Genomic DNA, 17,377 nt, shown 5'->3' with positions numbered 1-17,377 from the left:
CTACAATGCTTGTACCCAGCAGATAAAGTCCAGAATATCCAGGATGCCCTTGTCCAACTATAACAGCTGGGAAAGGAGATGCCTTTCTGTTAGAAACCATGGCACATGAGTATTGTTGGGTTTGAAAGAGTGGATGTAGCAGCTAAGGAGGCATGTCCTGATCCTCAGTTATTTCAGCGTGCCCTCCCCCTGCATCATATCACCTTACTGTTGAGGTACAGAGTCATGTGTTGGTGGGAAGACGAGTGCCTGAAAGTCACAGCCCTCTGACACATGGCTTCTTGTTTCAGTGATAGGACCTTACAGTGTGTGGTGCTTGTGGCGTGCAGATCACCATGCAACACATTTTACTGGCCTGTGTTTTATTTTCAGACCAGAGGGCAGCAGCAGATTGTTCTTGGTAAAGTAAGTTCAGTCTAGCTCTTGCTCCATGTCATGGACTGAGTTGTTTGTGCGATAATTATCAGTGTGATTTTTTATGTGTACAACTGACTGTAAATATACTTACATGGTGTAGTTAAAATCCTCGTTGTTTGGATCAGCTGTTTAGAGTCAGCTCAGCTACTATTTTTGGTTATTATTCTTATGGCTCTTTTCTGTAGTTGTGTATTTGTTCCCCAGAAAGCAATTGAGTGTACATACGAATAGCATGCAACTAAAAGACACTGGCTGTTAAACACTGATGACATTCTGTTTGCAAGTGTATTTGCATGTTCACAGCACCTCCCCTGAGAATCAGTTTTCATTCCTAGAAATTTTCTGTTACATATTCTGTAGTGGTGCTATTTCCATTCAGTTCGAGAGTGTTATTTTTCCTCTGCAAACTGAAATTCATGGCATTTGTTTGCTTTTTGTTCAGTGTCACTTTACCACATATTAACCAATTGTAAATTTCCTTGAGGGTTTCATTTGCTTTCTCTGCAGGGTTTTCTCTTGTTTTCTCAGTGACTATATAGTCTAGAAGTGAATCTTTCTTACTGACAGCTCACTAGCATTGTACTGTTGCCTATTGACAGCAAATAGCCAGCCAACAAGGGCCTGCACTTGAGCAGGAAGCTCAAGTCACGTTGCAACTCTGTCTATTGTTCTCATAGCATAGGCGATAGTGTACGAGACTGCTGAACTGTTAGCTTGGGTTCAACCTTTACCATCGTCTCAAATCCAATTTTTGTATCACTCTCTCATTTGACTTTAGGAATCCAAATGGAGAACACATTCGGTGACACTGTCTCTGGCAGGTTGCTTGAATTTGCGTGTGCAACAGTCTGATTGGCTAATTTCAGTGTTAATTAACTTGGGCATGGTGCAATGCATTGAATTATTTTCTTAACAATTATTTCTCAGCACAGCCTACCCTGCAACACCCTACAAGCTTTTCACACTGTTTCTGACTACCATGTATATAACTATCATAAGAGAGTGGAACATCCTACTCTTTCTAAATTACTTGTGTCACTTCAAAAGATGATCTTTCATTGCATACAGTGCTGAAAGACATAGGTTTCATCTGCTATTCATTGTTCAATGGTTGCAAAATATTAATGGTAAGATGTAGTCGCTGGGTGGTGCAGATTTCTGCATCATGAGTGAGAGATTTGACAATATTGTGTGGATAGATGAAACTTAGATTAATGCCAGCCATTCATTACATGGAGGCTGGAGTGATGGAACTCCTGAGGAGACCTTGGCAGTATGTGTTGGAAAAGGTGGGCAAATTATTATTACACATGCAGGTACATCAGACAGTTTTATGCCAAACTCTTTTTTAATATTTCATTCAAAAAAGACAGGTGATTACCATGAAGAGATGAACAGCATACTTTTTTAAAAGTGGTTTGAGACATCGCTTGTGATGAATCTAACAAGTCCATCAGTAATTGTTATGGATAATGCCACAAATCATTCTGTTGTTCACAATGAGGGTTGTAGAGAAGATATGAAGAAGGCTGAACCACAATTTATAACATACATCATTGACAAGATTGCTACCAGGCACAGGTACGAAATCATTCTGCTTCCTCCATGCCATTGTCACATCAGTACCATTGAAGGGATATGGTTGCAAATAAAACATTATGTTGCTGCAAACAATAAAATATTCCCTATCTCTGATGTTGAAATATCTTTTTGTAGCAGTTGTCAATCAAGTGATGAGCTACATGTGTACGAAAATTGTGAACACCACTGCAGATATCATCAGAGAGGCAGTCAGAATGAACGTGTTGTGGAAGAAAGCTTAAAAAATTTAATTATACAGCCGAGAGTGAGCAGTGATAGTTTTGCAGTGTAGAAGAAGACTGTTTTAAATCAGATTCTGTCAGTAATGTGGGTTGTGTTTCCCATTGGTGTAACTACAAAACACTCAGGAATGTAAGTAGTGAGCATGCCATCGACCACCAGGATCATCACATTGTGATGATCTTCTTCAGAGTATAACTATTAATACACTGATAAATTATTATGTCACTCATTGTAGAACTAATTAATAATGATAATATTTATCAATGGAAAGAAGAACTGTGAATATTCAGTGACTTGCAAAAATAGTTTTCATTTCTGTGGTGAAGTTTGCAAATAACTTCATGATATTCCAGCATTTTTGGGTACTAAATAGCTCCTTTCAATTATTTGGGTTTATATAATACAAGTGGCAACTGATAAATAAATTCATGCATGCAAACACAACCTGCATGTTGTTGATGCTTATGTTTCTGCTGCTAGATAATGTGCACAATAGTGATCGTGTGCAGAGTGCCGCAAGCCATGTTTGGCAGCGTTGCCAATACCTGCCTGAAATGCCAAAAGCAATCACTTGTCTCATGGACTGTTATATTGCAGTTATCAACAAAGATAATTTTTTTTCTCCATGTCTAACACTATTGGGAATGTCATTGAAGTATACAAGGAACAGTATTGGCCCTAATACGCTACCCTGATGAAGTCTTGGTTCTGGTAAGTGTTTTACTAAAAGTTTAGGCTCTACCCTATCTGCAAGATATGATCAGCTACACTTCTTATTCCTAATGTTTCTAGCATTTAGAATAATCTTATGGTCAACAGCATCAAAAGGTGTGGAAACATCTTAAAATATGCCCGTGACACAATCATCTTTGTCAAGAGCATGAAGTACTACTTTTTTGAATTCTTTTTTTAGCTGATTCTGTACTACTGCCACTTCAGAAACCAAACTGTGATTCACTTGAAAGGCTGTACTTATTCAAGTAATTCATTAACCTGTCTTTCATAATTGATACTGTTATTGTTGAGAATGAGGCAACAGGGAAATGCGCAGGTAGTTTTAGTGTCTTCTGCATTACCTTTCCTTAGTGGAGGTGCAACTCATGCCTGTTTTAAATACTCTGAAAATTTTCCTGATGTTCTTGTTACAGTTATTATGTCTGTTAAGGGAGCGTGTATGCAATGTATGCAGTGCTGACATTGGTACTACATTTAAAACTACTGACTTTTTATTTATTAGGTTTTGTGCAATTTCACTAACTTCATTCTCTGTGGTTGATAGTCAAGTCATTGTACTTGGTGCATAAATACATAGAGGTGACACATTGGTTTTTGTGGACTTTTGTTGTAATTTGCTAAGTGATGTGGATCATTTAACACTTTTTCTTGTCAGTATGTTATTACGCCTCTCCTTGTTTCCTTTTTAATGACTTGCCATTCTACCCTGCATTGTATAATTGACCGAGCGCGGTGGCACAGTGGTTAGCACACTGGACTCGTATTCAGGAAGACGACGGTTCAACCCCGTCTCCGGCTATCCTGATTTAGGTTTTCCATGATTTCCCTAAATCGCTTCAGGCAAATGCCGGGATGGTTCCTTTGAAAGGGCATGGCCGATTTCATTCCCCATCCTTCCCTCACTTGAGCTTGCGCTCCATCTCTAATGACCTTGTTGTCGACGGGACGTTAAACACTAATATCCTCCTCCATTGTATAATTATGCCATTAGTTGACTTTTTTTGCAGCAGTCAGCACTATCTTTTTGTGACTGACATAAATTTAAGAATGATGGCTAATCACTTCTCTTTTGATGGAAATAAAGTAGGCCCAGTTAAGGGTTTGGGTGGACTTCTTAATACCTGCTGTTATCTATTTGTTTTTGTGAGACATTAATACTAATGTGCATGAATACTTTTGAAAATCTCTTTTTGAAGTTCAGTTTAAATAAAGTTCAGAACTTGGAGAACTTCACATTGACATTTGTCTTTCTATACAATTCATCTCAACTAATGATTGCTAGTTTCCTGAAAAATTGTGTGTTTTGATTTATAATAAAGTCTTTAGTAGACCAGCAGTTCAGGGAATTTTTCCATACTCGGTTTCACTGTTATTATATGGCAGAAATGGTCTGATAATTCCAGATTTTATTACAGGTACACCACCTTTCTTCCTGTCCATGTTTGTGGTCAGATGGTCAATTAATTATGTAAATGTAGCAGTAACCCATGTTGCACTGTGAGCCAACAGGAGCATGTCATAACTTAAAGGCTATTATAAGGGTGCTAGTAGTATCATTTATGATATTTGTGTTTAATTTTTGTGTTTCCATACAAAATTATGTTGACTTTTGTAACTAAGGGTTAATCTGGAACTTTGTTAATTTATTGATAAAAGTGTCCACATTATCACTGGGGGACTGAAACACACACAGAATGATTATTTTCTTGGCGAGGTCAAGCTCCGCTAATTCGATAGCTGATATTTCAAAGTATTTGTCTTCACATTCTGTACCAGTGACATGTCATGATTTAAATTTTGTTCCTTTTGTGCTAGAAATGCATGATCCTCCATTCTTTGAACTAGTCTTATAGGAGAAGAGTCTGCCGTTGCATACAAAGGTAATACATGTTGGACAGCTGTGTCTCAATTTCAAATTGCTGCATTTTATTCTTTTTATTGATTGTTTGTTTTGATGAAGGGTTACTGTGAAATGTCCCATTGTATTTATTGTATAGTTTAGTTTTCTTAATGATATATAGTATGTGTGTGACTTATTGTTTTAAAATCTATCTTGTGAGGGATTATTTCAGGATTTTTGAGACTGCTGGATATACTCTTGGGCAGGTAACACAATGTCTGTTTTTTTTTTTTTTTTTTTTTTTTTTTCTTCTAAAAAAGACCTACATGTCCTACCCATGCCAACAGGTATTTGACCATGCGTGACCTTAGATCCACCCCTTTGCTTTCATGAATCAGTTATACCAATGTTTGTTTCACAGTCCTGTTCAGGTGTAGACCACACCTAGTGAAACTCCATCTATTGAGAGCCCCGACTGTTATCAGAGCAACATGTACAAAGTCATAAACCCACCTCCCAGCTCCATTAAGGCATGGCCAACCATGACGTTGGAACAGCTCAACAAAGTGTAAATTGGCGCCATGATCGGGGAAGCTATTTTGGTCAGCTGCACATCTGTGTCACAAGCCACATCCCTGTCCAAACCGTTTGCCACACAACTCTCTATCACGACAGGGTCCTCTTTTGAAAAATCCATACATAAAGCCCCTAAGTCCTCTATCACTTCACTTAGCCCTGCATTGAATGTGAAAATGTTGGTGGCATGGGATGCTGCCTCTAAGCTTTCCTGCAACTGAGGGCCTACACTTCAGACAAACACTGCTGTAACCTCTGCATTCACAAGGGGTGTGCAGAGTTTTCTGTAAATCCTGTGCAGTTCAGCAGTATAGCTCTACATACCTATTTTATGGTTTGTCACTTACATTTTTTTATTTGTTACCTGCCGTCTCTCCCCTGAAGATTTATCAAAGGTACAGTAATTTGTTTCCTGTATGTTACCCTTGAGTGACTCATATTAGTTATGGTCTTTATGTAGGGTGGCTTTCACAATCCAGTGTTGCAACCCTTTCAAGTGTATTGTGCACAGGAAGGAAACAAGTGCTGCACACCTACACTCCCAGTTACAGACATTTTAATCAAACTGTACCTGTAATTGCATACTTCTGTGGCTGTTGTCACAGTCAATAAACTTCTTCTGACTTCACTGTCAATATGTAAAATTCTCCAATATTTCGGCCATTGTTGCAAATGACATTCCTCAGAGTATTTTTGCTAACTACTGAATGAGAATCCATGAATATATAAGATCTAAAACTTTTCTCACTCCACAGTTAACAAAAACCTGTTGAGGAAGGCTATTTACAACAATGGTCCAAATGTTGGAGATTTTTATGTATTGAGAGTGCACTGACATATCATGAAAAATTTTATTGACAGAAAATGTACCTGATGTATCTCAGAGAAATTTAATATTTAATTATACAAGGTGTGATTCGAAAGTTTCAAGACTTAAGTCAGAACTAGAAATTTGTTGGACATTTAAGTACTGTGGACTAAAATTCTTCAAAATATGATCCTTCAGCATCAACATAGCGCTGCCAGCGCATCTTCCTCTGTTCGTAGCCCTTCTGGAAGGCCTCTGGCGTCATTCTGTCAAGGGCTCTCATCGAAGCCTGTTGGATGGCATTGACGGAGGCGAATCGCATCCCTTTTAGGCATGTCTTGATTCGGGGGAGAGGAAAAAGTCACTTGGAGCCAAGTTGGGGCTGTAGGGTGGCTGCGGCAGTGTTGCCACATTGAACTTTACCAAAACTTCGGCGGCAGCGCGCGCCATGTGAGCGGGCGCATTGTCATAGTGGAGAATCCAATCGCCCTTGATTGCCGGGCAGATGCGGTGAACTCGATCCCTCAAGCTGCAGAGCACTCCAGTGTAAAAGTCACCTGTGACAGTCCATCCACAAGCAACAAACTCCTTGTGAATCACTCCTTTACAAAAAAAAGAAAACAATCAGCAGTCATCTTCAACATTCCCACAGCCATCTTTGAAATGTTTGTGCCACATAAAAACCATTGCACGGGACAGGGCTTCTTTCTTAAGGGCCTCTTGAATCATACCGAGAGCCTCCGTGGCGGTTTCTTCAGTCACATGCAAAACCTAATCACATAACGCTGCTCAAAGTGCTGCTACGTTTTCACCTCTCCCAATTTTCGACCGAGGTCAGTGACATGCACTTATGCTTCAACCAATGCGGACTCTACAGGTCTCTGGAGGCAACTGCTACAGCATCTGTTCATTCCCTGAGACCCCCCCCCCACTACTTCCCCCACCCGACGGAACCAGTCTGCATGTGCTCACGTACTAAGAAATGAATGTCTTGAAACTTCTGAATCATACCTTGTATTGCCTGCTTTTGGATCTAGGTGATTTATGATGAAAAACCATAGATAGTTCAGGTAAATATTTTGCAATTACTTTTTTAAGTCTCTGTTATAAGTCTGTCACAGTATTTTAAATGGATGGAAGAGAGAAGCAACACAGATTTAGTTGGTATTACTTGTTGCGCATGGAATGGTAAGGACTGTGTTATTTCAAATGAATCTGTCCTGTATTTGTGTTGGGTTTATACAGATCATTGTTGCTAAGGTTTAAATGCAATTTTCATTCGTGTGACTACAGCAAACATAACTACCATTTTAGTGATTAAAAAAAAAATCTGTTGTTCATGTTTATTTTACAGGATATGAGCAAATGTGTTAAACAAATGCTGCATTGCTACAGTTTAAACAGGAGAGCAGAAAATCCTATGCAACTGTACTTCACAAATTTTAATGGAAAAGTGGCGCAGGAAATGGAAAAACACGATGGCTATAGAAACTGGGATGTATGTATTACCTTTTAACAACAAAGTTAAAGTAGAAAAGAATAAATTTTGGTTCACTGTGGCCATGTTCTTGTTTGTGTCATACAGTACAGTAATACTTCCACTGAAACATCCAGGTTGACCTTAATGGCATTTCAAGTATCGTCATTGTATTTGCTATCACTTTCATTGTTAGGCATATAGTGCTTGATGTGGGCTTGATTGTGACTGCATTGTTCCTTTAAATAAATAAAAATGTATCTCTGTTGTTAATGATGAACTATACTCATAACCCAGATCTTGAGCACTTCTGAATGACACAGTTTGGGAGTTTATTTTTTTCAGTGCATTTGTTCATCATTGATTGTGTTAGGTCATGTTATTCCAAATATATATATTTTTGTTACTGGTGACTGTAGCCCATCAAATGCAAAAACAACGGATTTCGTTGAACCATTTCATATTAAAAATTCATCTGTACTCATAATGTGCTGTCTTAACTGTCTGAAGAGCACTCAAATAACAACTGGTAGTGTGTTCTGCTCTGTGAATATGAGATGTAGGTCACCTTTATACCATATTAAATTCCAGTTGCTTGTGTCAAAATGTGAGGAAACATCTGCTCACAAGTGGCTAAGTAATTAATAGGTCTTCATGCAGCTGAAGAATGACTGTGGTTTAAAGTGATACAAAAGAGATTTTCCCCAAAGAAGGGTTAAAGAATCAATGTTATCACAACTGAGGTGCTACTGTCAGGATTTACAGAGGCACCAAACATTAATGGGGTACCAGAGACGCATAAATAAAGCTAACCCCATAGCTGGTGTGGTCAGATCAATTACGAGGGTTGGGGCTTAAATAGTGGCAACTATTTATTCATGACTGGTGCAAAAGTTATTTGTTTGCACCTGTTACTGTCCTTCAAAGTAGTCACCAGCATTGTGTAGAACCCTTTGCCAGTGATGTGGAAGATGTAGTATACTGTTAGCAGAGCCTGTTCTGTTGATGGTGCGAATGGCGCGGTCTATCACCTGTAGAATTTCTGTAACAGTTCTGAAGCGAATGCCACGAAATGGTTCCTTCATCTTCCGAATCAAATCAAAGTCGCAAGGACTTAAGTCCGGGGTGTATGGTGGATGATACAGTACTTCCCATAGACCGAACAGCGCAGCTGTGGCTTGTGCTGTATGAACCCATGAATTGTCGTGCAATATAATGGATGCTCCAAAAACGAACAGTAATACTGGGCATTGACAGTGTGCTGTGGAGGAACGTAATGCATTAGGAGAACACCATCACAGTCGTACACGAGAATCACCATAACGGGGCTGTGACGCACTTTCGACTTTCACGGCGACCCATAATGATGCCGTTTGTTGGATTGGAGTTTCAATTTTGGCTCGTACGATCTGGCACATGCCCCATCCAGTGTTACAATACGGTGTAAGAAAGCTTCTCCTTTGTGCTCATAGCCCTCCAACTGCATCTGAGCAGTGTCGTAACGCATCCATTTCTCCATTTCCGTCAAGTCATGTGGAACCCATCGTGATACAGTTTTTCACATACCCAGGGGTTCCTTCAGGATGTGAAGCACAGTTGTATGCGTTGATCCGGTTTCGCGGGCAAGCCCATGAATCGTGTGGTGACAGTCACTCTCCACTATCACGGCAACAGCATGATAGGACAAGCAGTCCGATGCATGTCTGCCACAGTTTTCCGACGTTCGTTGAAGGCTTTTACCCAACGTGCCACTGTTCTGTATGGCAATGCCAATTCTCCGCATGCCTCTTGAAGACCTTGATGACACTGCCGTGCTGTAAAACCTCTGGCACATTGAATCTTGATCCAACTCTGTTGTTTCTGTTTCAAAAACATAGCGACACCGTTACGTTAGATCGTTCACTCACAAGTGACTGCTTTTCCCTCAATTGTGCGCACGTCGGTGACGTGGGACAGGCTATTCTATTTGCTCAGAGGTAAGGTAGGTAAGTCAACAATGTGTGCTATCAGCGACAATAGTAGATTCCATTGCATAGTGTCTCCACAGCAGTGTTGCCACTATTTAAGTTCCAACCTACGTACTTACAGTCTGAGGAGACAGGCATCAAAATTACATTGCGTATTTGGTTACACCTAAAGTCACATACTCAACATTTAGTGCACTTCGTTCATTGTATATGGGGACAACGTATTTTATGTTCAGGTCTGAGATTCAGCTTTATGTTACATTCTTACTAACCAGAGTACTAATAAGAGACTAAGTGTGTCTCAAGGATATTTCCCATTAAATAAATATGATATAGCTTAGTTAAATCTGTTGTTGACGTATTTTAATATGTATTACGATAATGGATTTTTTTGCATCAGTAGTAGCTGATACACTTGTGGAGAGCTTGGCGCAAACAGTATTAAGTTCTTTGCCACCATGTCTGTGCTATTGGAAGATTCATTGATGGTATGTTCACTAACTTGATGAAACACATCTACAGAGGCTTCACCAACCTATCATCAGCCTGCTTAAAAATGTACAGTTCATGCTTGAAACAGAGAGGAAAAGTGTAATTATATTTTTGGGCCTTTAAAGATTTGATAACATTTTTGTTGGCTGGGTGAATATTCTTAACCATTTAATTGACACCACGATAAAAATATGAAGAGATCAGAATGATTCAGGCCCAAGCCTTACTGTATTACTTCCTCAGCATTTTCTGAAATTTGTCATTAAACAATGATAGGTCTTTTCTGTCCTTAGTCCACTTACTCAATGCATACTTCTCCAGAGCACCATTTTCAATCAGTTTAAACTTTGCCCATATTCCCCTATTAGTTCCAGTATGATGGATGTAGAAGAATTGTGGGCAAAGTTTAAACTGACTGTAAATGACACTCTGGAGAGGTATGTGTCGAGGAAGTAATGATGGAAACGAGTAATAATCTTGGACATCAGTAACACAGTTCAGTTGAGTTTCTTAGCATTAGAATTTGTTATGTTGCATCCTATTTAGGAAAAAAGTAAAACAGGCAGAAAAGCTGTTGAATAACATGTTTTAATTAGTAGTTCAGGATGTCAACTGAAAGCTATAAAAGCTAAATATAGTGTTTAGGGGAGTACTTTAAGAACTTATTAATAATTGTATTGATAAAATTAAAGTGAATCAGTCAACAGCTTATTCTAGTGAAGTATTTCAGTTGAGTGGGGTTTGTACATACAACTGTGCTGTATTGGGAGTAAAACTGGTCAATACCAGTAAGCCAGGGAAATTACAGGAACAATAGCGTTTACATGAAAAAGTTGTATGCCATCAGTGTATATATTGTGTGTCAGAACTGAACTTATTGAAATAAAAAAGGAAGTTACAGAAATTACTTGATAAATTAGTGGTTGGAGAAGATTTATTTTGAATAGATGATAAAAACCTCTGTATTTTTGGAAGCAGATTATAGCTTAAATTGAAAGATATACAGTACTCACTAATTTGGTTATAAAAATGTCTAGAGTATAATGTATGTAGTACATAGTTTATTAGAGGAAGCAAGTATGCTGAGGTGAATAAATAGTAACAAGACAGGATGTTTAAAATAGTGCTACCTCTCACCTGTCGGTACACATGTGACAGCATGCACTATCTATGTTCCAAAATGGTGCACATAAAAACGGGATTCTTCTGGGGTTCATACTTCAGGTTCAGTTGGTGATGAAAAGGTAAGATTAAGTGTTTTGTATAGCTCTAGGGTCTGGGAACATTTATATACCCAACAGAAGGTTTTTCTTAGTATCAGTATTACATTACAGGGTCAAAGTTTGAATATTACACACTTCCTCCTGCTTAGGCAAAGGGAGCAAAAAAACTTTTTTTTTTCTTTTCATACAAAAAATGAGGCACCGAGCCCAAGATGGCTATGACAGTAAATACCTGAAAATTTTGTGATACATCCCAATCTCGAACAATCTTGAAAATTTTCTTGGTACTATAATCCATTTTCGAGGTACAGAGGTTCAAAGTCTCCCTACTTGTACATGTAAAATACGCATGTTAAATCCAGTGTGAGGCAAAAGCATAGTTCATAAAGTGACCTAGCATGGAGAAGTATGCTGTAAAGTGGCTCCGTTATCATAAGAAGGGTTCAGGAAATCCCATGTTGTAGTACTGAAGCACATGTAAAATTTTTGTGCACGTAAAATCTGGCAAAATTATACAGTTTTTTACTATTTCAGTTTCACATAAGTAAACTATCAAAATTTTATTGACCGATAATTGTTTTTTCATACTAGTTAGATGCCCTTCTTGTGGCACGGAAAGAATGGAATCAGCAGAAAAGTACTCCTGTCGAACGTAAAACAGATGAATATGCTCCTGTTTAAAAGACTGACTTAAAAGTGTGGTACCAGCTGCCTCATTCTACCTTACTCTGCACTTTTTAAAATTGTCCCAAAAATTTTGGGATGTCGACATATTCATGCAGAGAAAGGAGAAGACAGTGGCAGTGGGAAAGAGACAGAAAAGTAATAAATATTGGAAGAGAGTAGACAGTGGTTGTGGTATAGAAAGAGCGAAGGAGACAATGGCAGTATGAGAGAAAGAGAAGAAGACAGTGGCAGTGGAAGATAGTTGACAGCGACAGAACAATGCTATGAAAAGATTGAAGGAGACAGTGTCAGTGAACATGATTGATGTGGGAGTGAGTGAATGCTTGTCATTTTATAAGCTTACTGTGTGACAACAGATTTAGTTATTTTCTCCACATTCTTTTATTTTAATATGTGTAAGGATGCTGATAACCTTGATGCTGAGCACCTGTCAGCTGTAACACACACACACACACACACACACACACACAGTGCCAGAGGGAGAAGAATAAAGAGAAGAAAAAAATTGGAGGTAAATGAGAGCCAATGGTTAATCAGAGACAGAGTCTACGACAGTGACAACAAGGAAGAGAGAGATAAGTGACAATGAGGAGAGACAGGCCAGCAGTGGGAAAAAATGAATGAGGAAGTTAAGTAAGACAGAGAAAGAGGGTGACAGTGACAATGAGAGGAAACTGTAGTAATGGAACGGAATGAAAGAGACTGTGGCTGTAAGACAGGAGACAGTGACAGTTAGAGAGACGCAAAGAGATAGTGACAATGAGTTGGGGTGAATGAGTGAGTGAGAATGGGCAAGTGGGAGGCGGGTCTGTCAGTAGACAGTAGACAATAGATAATATTGAAAAATGAAAATCCTATTCTCAGCTTTTAAAACTGTTAGTTTTTCCCTCTTAGAGGAAAAAGAGATTTCTGGGAAAGGGGGGGGGGGGGGAGGGAGAGGGAGGTCAGGGCAGTTTACTGAGACCCTTGATTGAGAGGAGAACTCACAACAGATGAGTCCCTCTAAACCAATGACTGCCTAACCATTGATTGTGAGCTACTAGCAGCTCCAAGGACATTTTCAGTAGCCTGTGGTACTGCCCTGATTAGATAACATGAATTGCTTCACTGAGCTCAGACCATGCTCAGGACAACAGGTACTTATTACTTCCCCACTACTGCCATTGTCAGTGAAGAGTACTACATTGTCGGCCTCATAGTTGATTGAATATGTGTGAGGTCATGCACCTTATGTTTTTCGTGTGTGTATCAGACATTTGCTAATGTGGACAGCTTGATTTGGCATAGATATTAAGCCACATTTGTTCTAATGATGGTATGTTCAAGGAAAAACCATAAACCTTTTAATTTTCATTTGGAATGGGAAACTTTTTTTTTACGAAGTGGAGGACAAATGTGTGTGTTTACTATGCTATGCAAGTGTATCAGTTGGGAAGAAAGGGAACATCAGATGTCACTTCAAAACCATTCACTCAAGGACTGAAAAGGGTTTTCTGCTGGATTGTGCTCTAAGGAAAGAAAATGCTAGGCATCTAAAATTCAAACTTTATGCTAAACAATCAACTTCTGAAAAACCATTAGACAAGAATAAAGCAGCAACTGAGGCACCATTCTGAATTTCAAAAATTATTTAAAGCTGTGTAATACACCAGCAGTGGATAGTGTTTAAGAATGAACAGTGTAATGAAAAAAATCATAAAAGCTGTGAACAAAGTTAGAGCTCATGCAATTCAGAGATGTTTCATCATCGCACTGACTGATGAACTAGATTGCCACTATTGTGATTAACTGCTTCATGTTTGTTGGCATAGTGGAGGTAGAATTTTACAGCACTTGAAGAGTTGCTTTCTGCCTTAAGTAAATTTTTGAAAGACTGAGGCCAATTCTTCGGTGAACTAGAAAATCTGGTTTCAATTATTCATTAATCATTTCATAACAAAGCATTTCAATCCTATCACATTTGAAGCTTGTAATGTGTAAGAATTGTGATGTATTATTTGATTGTTTTATACCTTTTTTCACTGCAGGAAAAGCTAAGCTCGTAATTATTAGCGTATTTTATTCCCATACAGTACTAAAATTTATATCTATTAGCATCTATAAGTACTGCTCTTGTGTATAATTATGACTTGTTCCATGCCCATGCATTTCTCTTGCATACTGAATCAATGGAATATGAATAAATAAATCAAAATAACAAAAAAATTGGTTTTCTCACAGATATCACGGAAAAGTTTACTACCCTTAACTTCCAGCTTCAAGCTAAGGATAAAGATATTAGCAGAAAAGTTTCAGATGTCGCTTCATTCTCAAAAAAGCTGGAACTGTGGGAAAAAATCTCATCCAAAGTGAATACAAACACTTTACCTGTCTGAAACAAATGTTTGACAAGCAAGGTTCTTCAATGCCCCCATCCTGCAGCATACTATGAAAAGTCAATTCAACAAACAATTCTAAGATTTCAAAAGCATTTCGATTATAGCACAGTCTGTCAAATTGCAGAAGAGTTCTTTACTTGGGTTGTGGAGCATTTAGATTTTCAAGGAGACATTGCTGCAGTTGAGTTGAGACTGATTGATTTTCAAAATGATTTATCTTTAAAATTACTTTATTCAAGCTCTGAAAATATTTGGACTCTTGTTTTTAAAGAAAAATACCCAGTTTTGATCCAGCTTGGTCTCAAAGTGAAGGAAATGTCCATGTTTACATATATGTCTGAAGTTTCTTTTTCCATTATGAAAGTTATAAAAACAGCTATGGAAACAGGCTGACTGATGGACACTTTGAGAACTGTATTCAAATGGCAGTCACTATTTACTCTCCAAACATTAAAAACTTCTCATTACAGTTAATAAGCTTGATGATAAAAAGACATTCTTTTTCTTGTAGTTTAGTTAAAATTAATTTCATGTTTTCTAGAAATGAAACATTATAGGCAATTGTCAGATTTTCCCAAACAAGTTATTATTTCTGTCCTAGTTTCTTTTGGTGGCTCACAGTAAGACTTCAGACTGGTGCAGCAACTCTGGTGACTACTGCCATATAAACTACAGGTCTAAGTAAACTGCCTTTCTTTCCCAGCAATCCTAAACCCATCCCTCTTTCCTCCCTGAGGAAGCAGTTAACAGTGTGGAGTAGTTTATTATTCATTACGTGTATTATTATGTATTAATAGATTTGTATGTGATAATTATTATCATAGGTTTGTTGTGTAGCTGTTGGTAATATCATGACTAAATTGATATCTCTGAACAGATCTATTTTCACAGTGACAGCTACACTGAAATCTTTAATAAGAGTGAACTAGTGTACCTTACAAGTGAATCTGATAACATAATTACTGAATTGGAGGATGATAAAGTGTACATAATTGGTGGATTGGTGGATCATAATGCTCACAAGGTATTTAAATTTCTATTTTACTAATTAAAAATACAATAACTTTTAGAATTTTATAAGAAATATGTAGATTGTCATTTTCTTCTAGAGATGCACTTTTTCTTTCTTTTTGACATAGGTTGTTGGCTACTGAAAATTAATAACTTTCGAAAATGTGTTTTTGGATTTATTTAATATTCTATTTGAACATTATGTTTGAAATAATGTTTTGATAATATTGTTTTCATTACAAACAGAATTCAGTACTTAAATAATTTTATTCATATCACACTTTTGCCAATAGTCATGATGATTTTCTTATAATTTTTGATAAATGTAGTCCTGTTTGTATTACATTTCCTCCTAAACCACTGGATAGATTTCAAGCTATTTCATCTAGGCTACATTGCATGACTGGCATATTGTGCAGGTAGTATTGGAATGGCATGGCTGGGTAGAGAGAGGGGAAAGAGGAATTGGAAGTCAGATAGGGGAGTAGGAGATGAACAGAGAAAGAGAGAGTAGGAGGATATGGACTAAGAGGGTGAGGAGGGTATGGACAGAAAGAGGGGAAGGAGAAGATGGACAGAGGTAGGCAGAGGGCGAGAAAGTGATGGACAGAGAGAGGAAGGGGGAGGAGATGCTCAGGGGGAGGGGAAGAGGAAGTGAATAGAGGAAGGGAGGGGGGGAGTGTAGGAGGCAGATTGGAGATGGAGAGGGGTGGTGGGCAGTTGGAAAATGAAGAGGGGCATAGGAGATGGACAGAGATGCGGGGAGGAGACAGTATGTCCAATATGTTTGAGATACACATACTGGATTGATTTCAAGCATACTTGGTTCATGTATTATTTACTACCTGGAAAGAAATAGTATGTGAGTAAGAACACCTACCTTCCATGGAGTAAGGGTGGGTATGAAAATGGGATAACGTACAAGTATGAATCAGGAATGTGCAACAACGTCAGCCAAATTTTGTACGTAGATGATTCATTATATGCATAAAAATACTTTGTAAGTAATAGACTCCTACTTACCATATGTCGATGAATGAGGAGATATGACATGTAAAAATATTCAACAATGACCAACATTAGCGTGGAATCCATGGCTTTTGGGTTTGATGGAGGCTCTTTGGTGACAGTGTTGACGACATTTCACTCCTTTGTGTGTGTGTGTGTGTGTGTGTGTGTGTGTGTGTGTGTGTGTGTGAGAGAGAGAGAGAGAGAGAGACGAAGGGGGAGGGGGTCGGGGAAGGGGGTACAAAGAGACATGTCAACCCACCTCTGTTATGCCTGAAGTAATTTCAACACAACTGGGCTTATGTATAGATATTTATTTATGAAAACCTTAATGTAAATTTCCAGTTTTTCACAATACTGTCTTTAAACATTCACTGTAGAGAAACTACTCTGCCAGTTACTGAACTGCCATCATTGTTTTAACACACTAAAGTCACATCTCATTAGTGCCATCTAATTGCCATTTGTAAAAAACTTAAAAGTTGATCCTTGTAACAGCTGAAATGTTATGTCTACTAACATCACTTTGTTTCTTTTATACCCTTGTTCAGTTATTCTCTTATGTAATTTTCATTGTATCTTTCACATCCTCTAGAAGACATTTCAAAACATTTTGTTCAACTTAACATTTTATATTTGGCTTGTTCCATGTGTGGTTTTCTTTTGATTTGTTATTGTCAAACAAGCAATGTCTTTTTTGTATACATAAGTAATTTTGTTAAATATGTCTCCTTTTGCCTGTGTCTGTAAAATTTTAATTTTGTAAGATGCAGAACTTGTTGCTTAGGATTTGTTTATTACTGTCTCTATCTTATGCTTATTCTGTTTTACAACTCATATCCTGTATATTCACTTTCATTTTTGGATCTGTTTGCCAAGTCCATTTGTTTGTTTTCTGCTGGAAGCATGAGTTAGGAACATAAGTTGTTTCTTT

The 17,377-nt window shown here is 38.1% G+C and overlaps 1 protein-coding gene across 1 annotated transcript in view; it reads left to right on the top strand.

The window, feature by feature from the left end:
- LOC126356244 (tRNA methyltransferase 10 homolog A-like) overlaps positions 1–17,377 on the top strand; it is a 31,668-nt gene that overhangs the window by 11,752 nt on the left and 2,539 nt on the right. The window contains exons 3-4 of the mRNA XM_050007074.1: positions 7,555–7,698; positions 15,302–15,448. Of these exons, the coding sequence (XP_049863031.1) occupies positions 7,555–7,698; positions 15,302–15,448 (291 nt within the window). The remainder of the gene's footprint in view (positions 1–7,554; positions 7,699–15,301; positions 15,449–17,377) is intronic.

Source organism: Schistocerca gregaria, chromosome 3, assembly GCF_023897955.1.
Source record: "Schistocerca gregaria isolate iqSchGreg1 chromosome 3, iqSchGreg1.2, whole genome shotgun sequence".
NCBI lineage: Eukaryota > Metazoa > Arthropoda > Insecta > Orthoptera > Acrididae > Schistocerca > Schistocerca gregaria.
The sequence above is the reverse complement of the archived record's forward strand: the minus strand, read 5'-3'. Positions and strand labels throughout refer to the sequence as shown.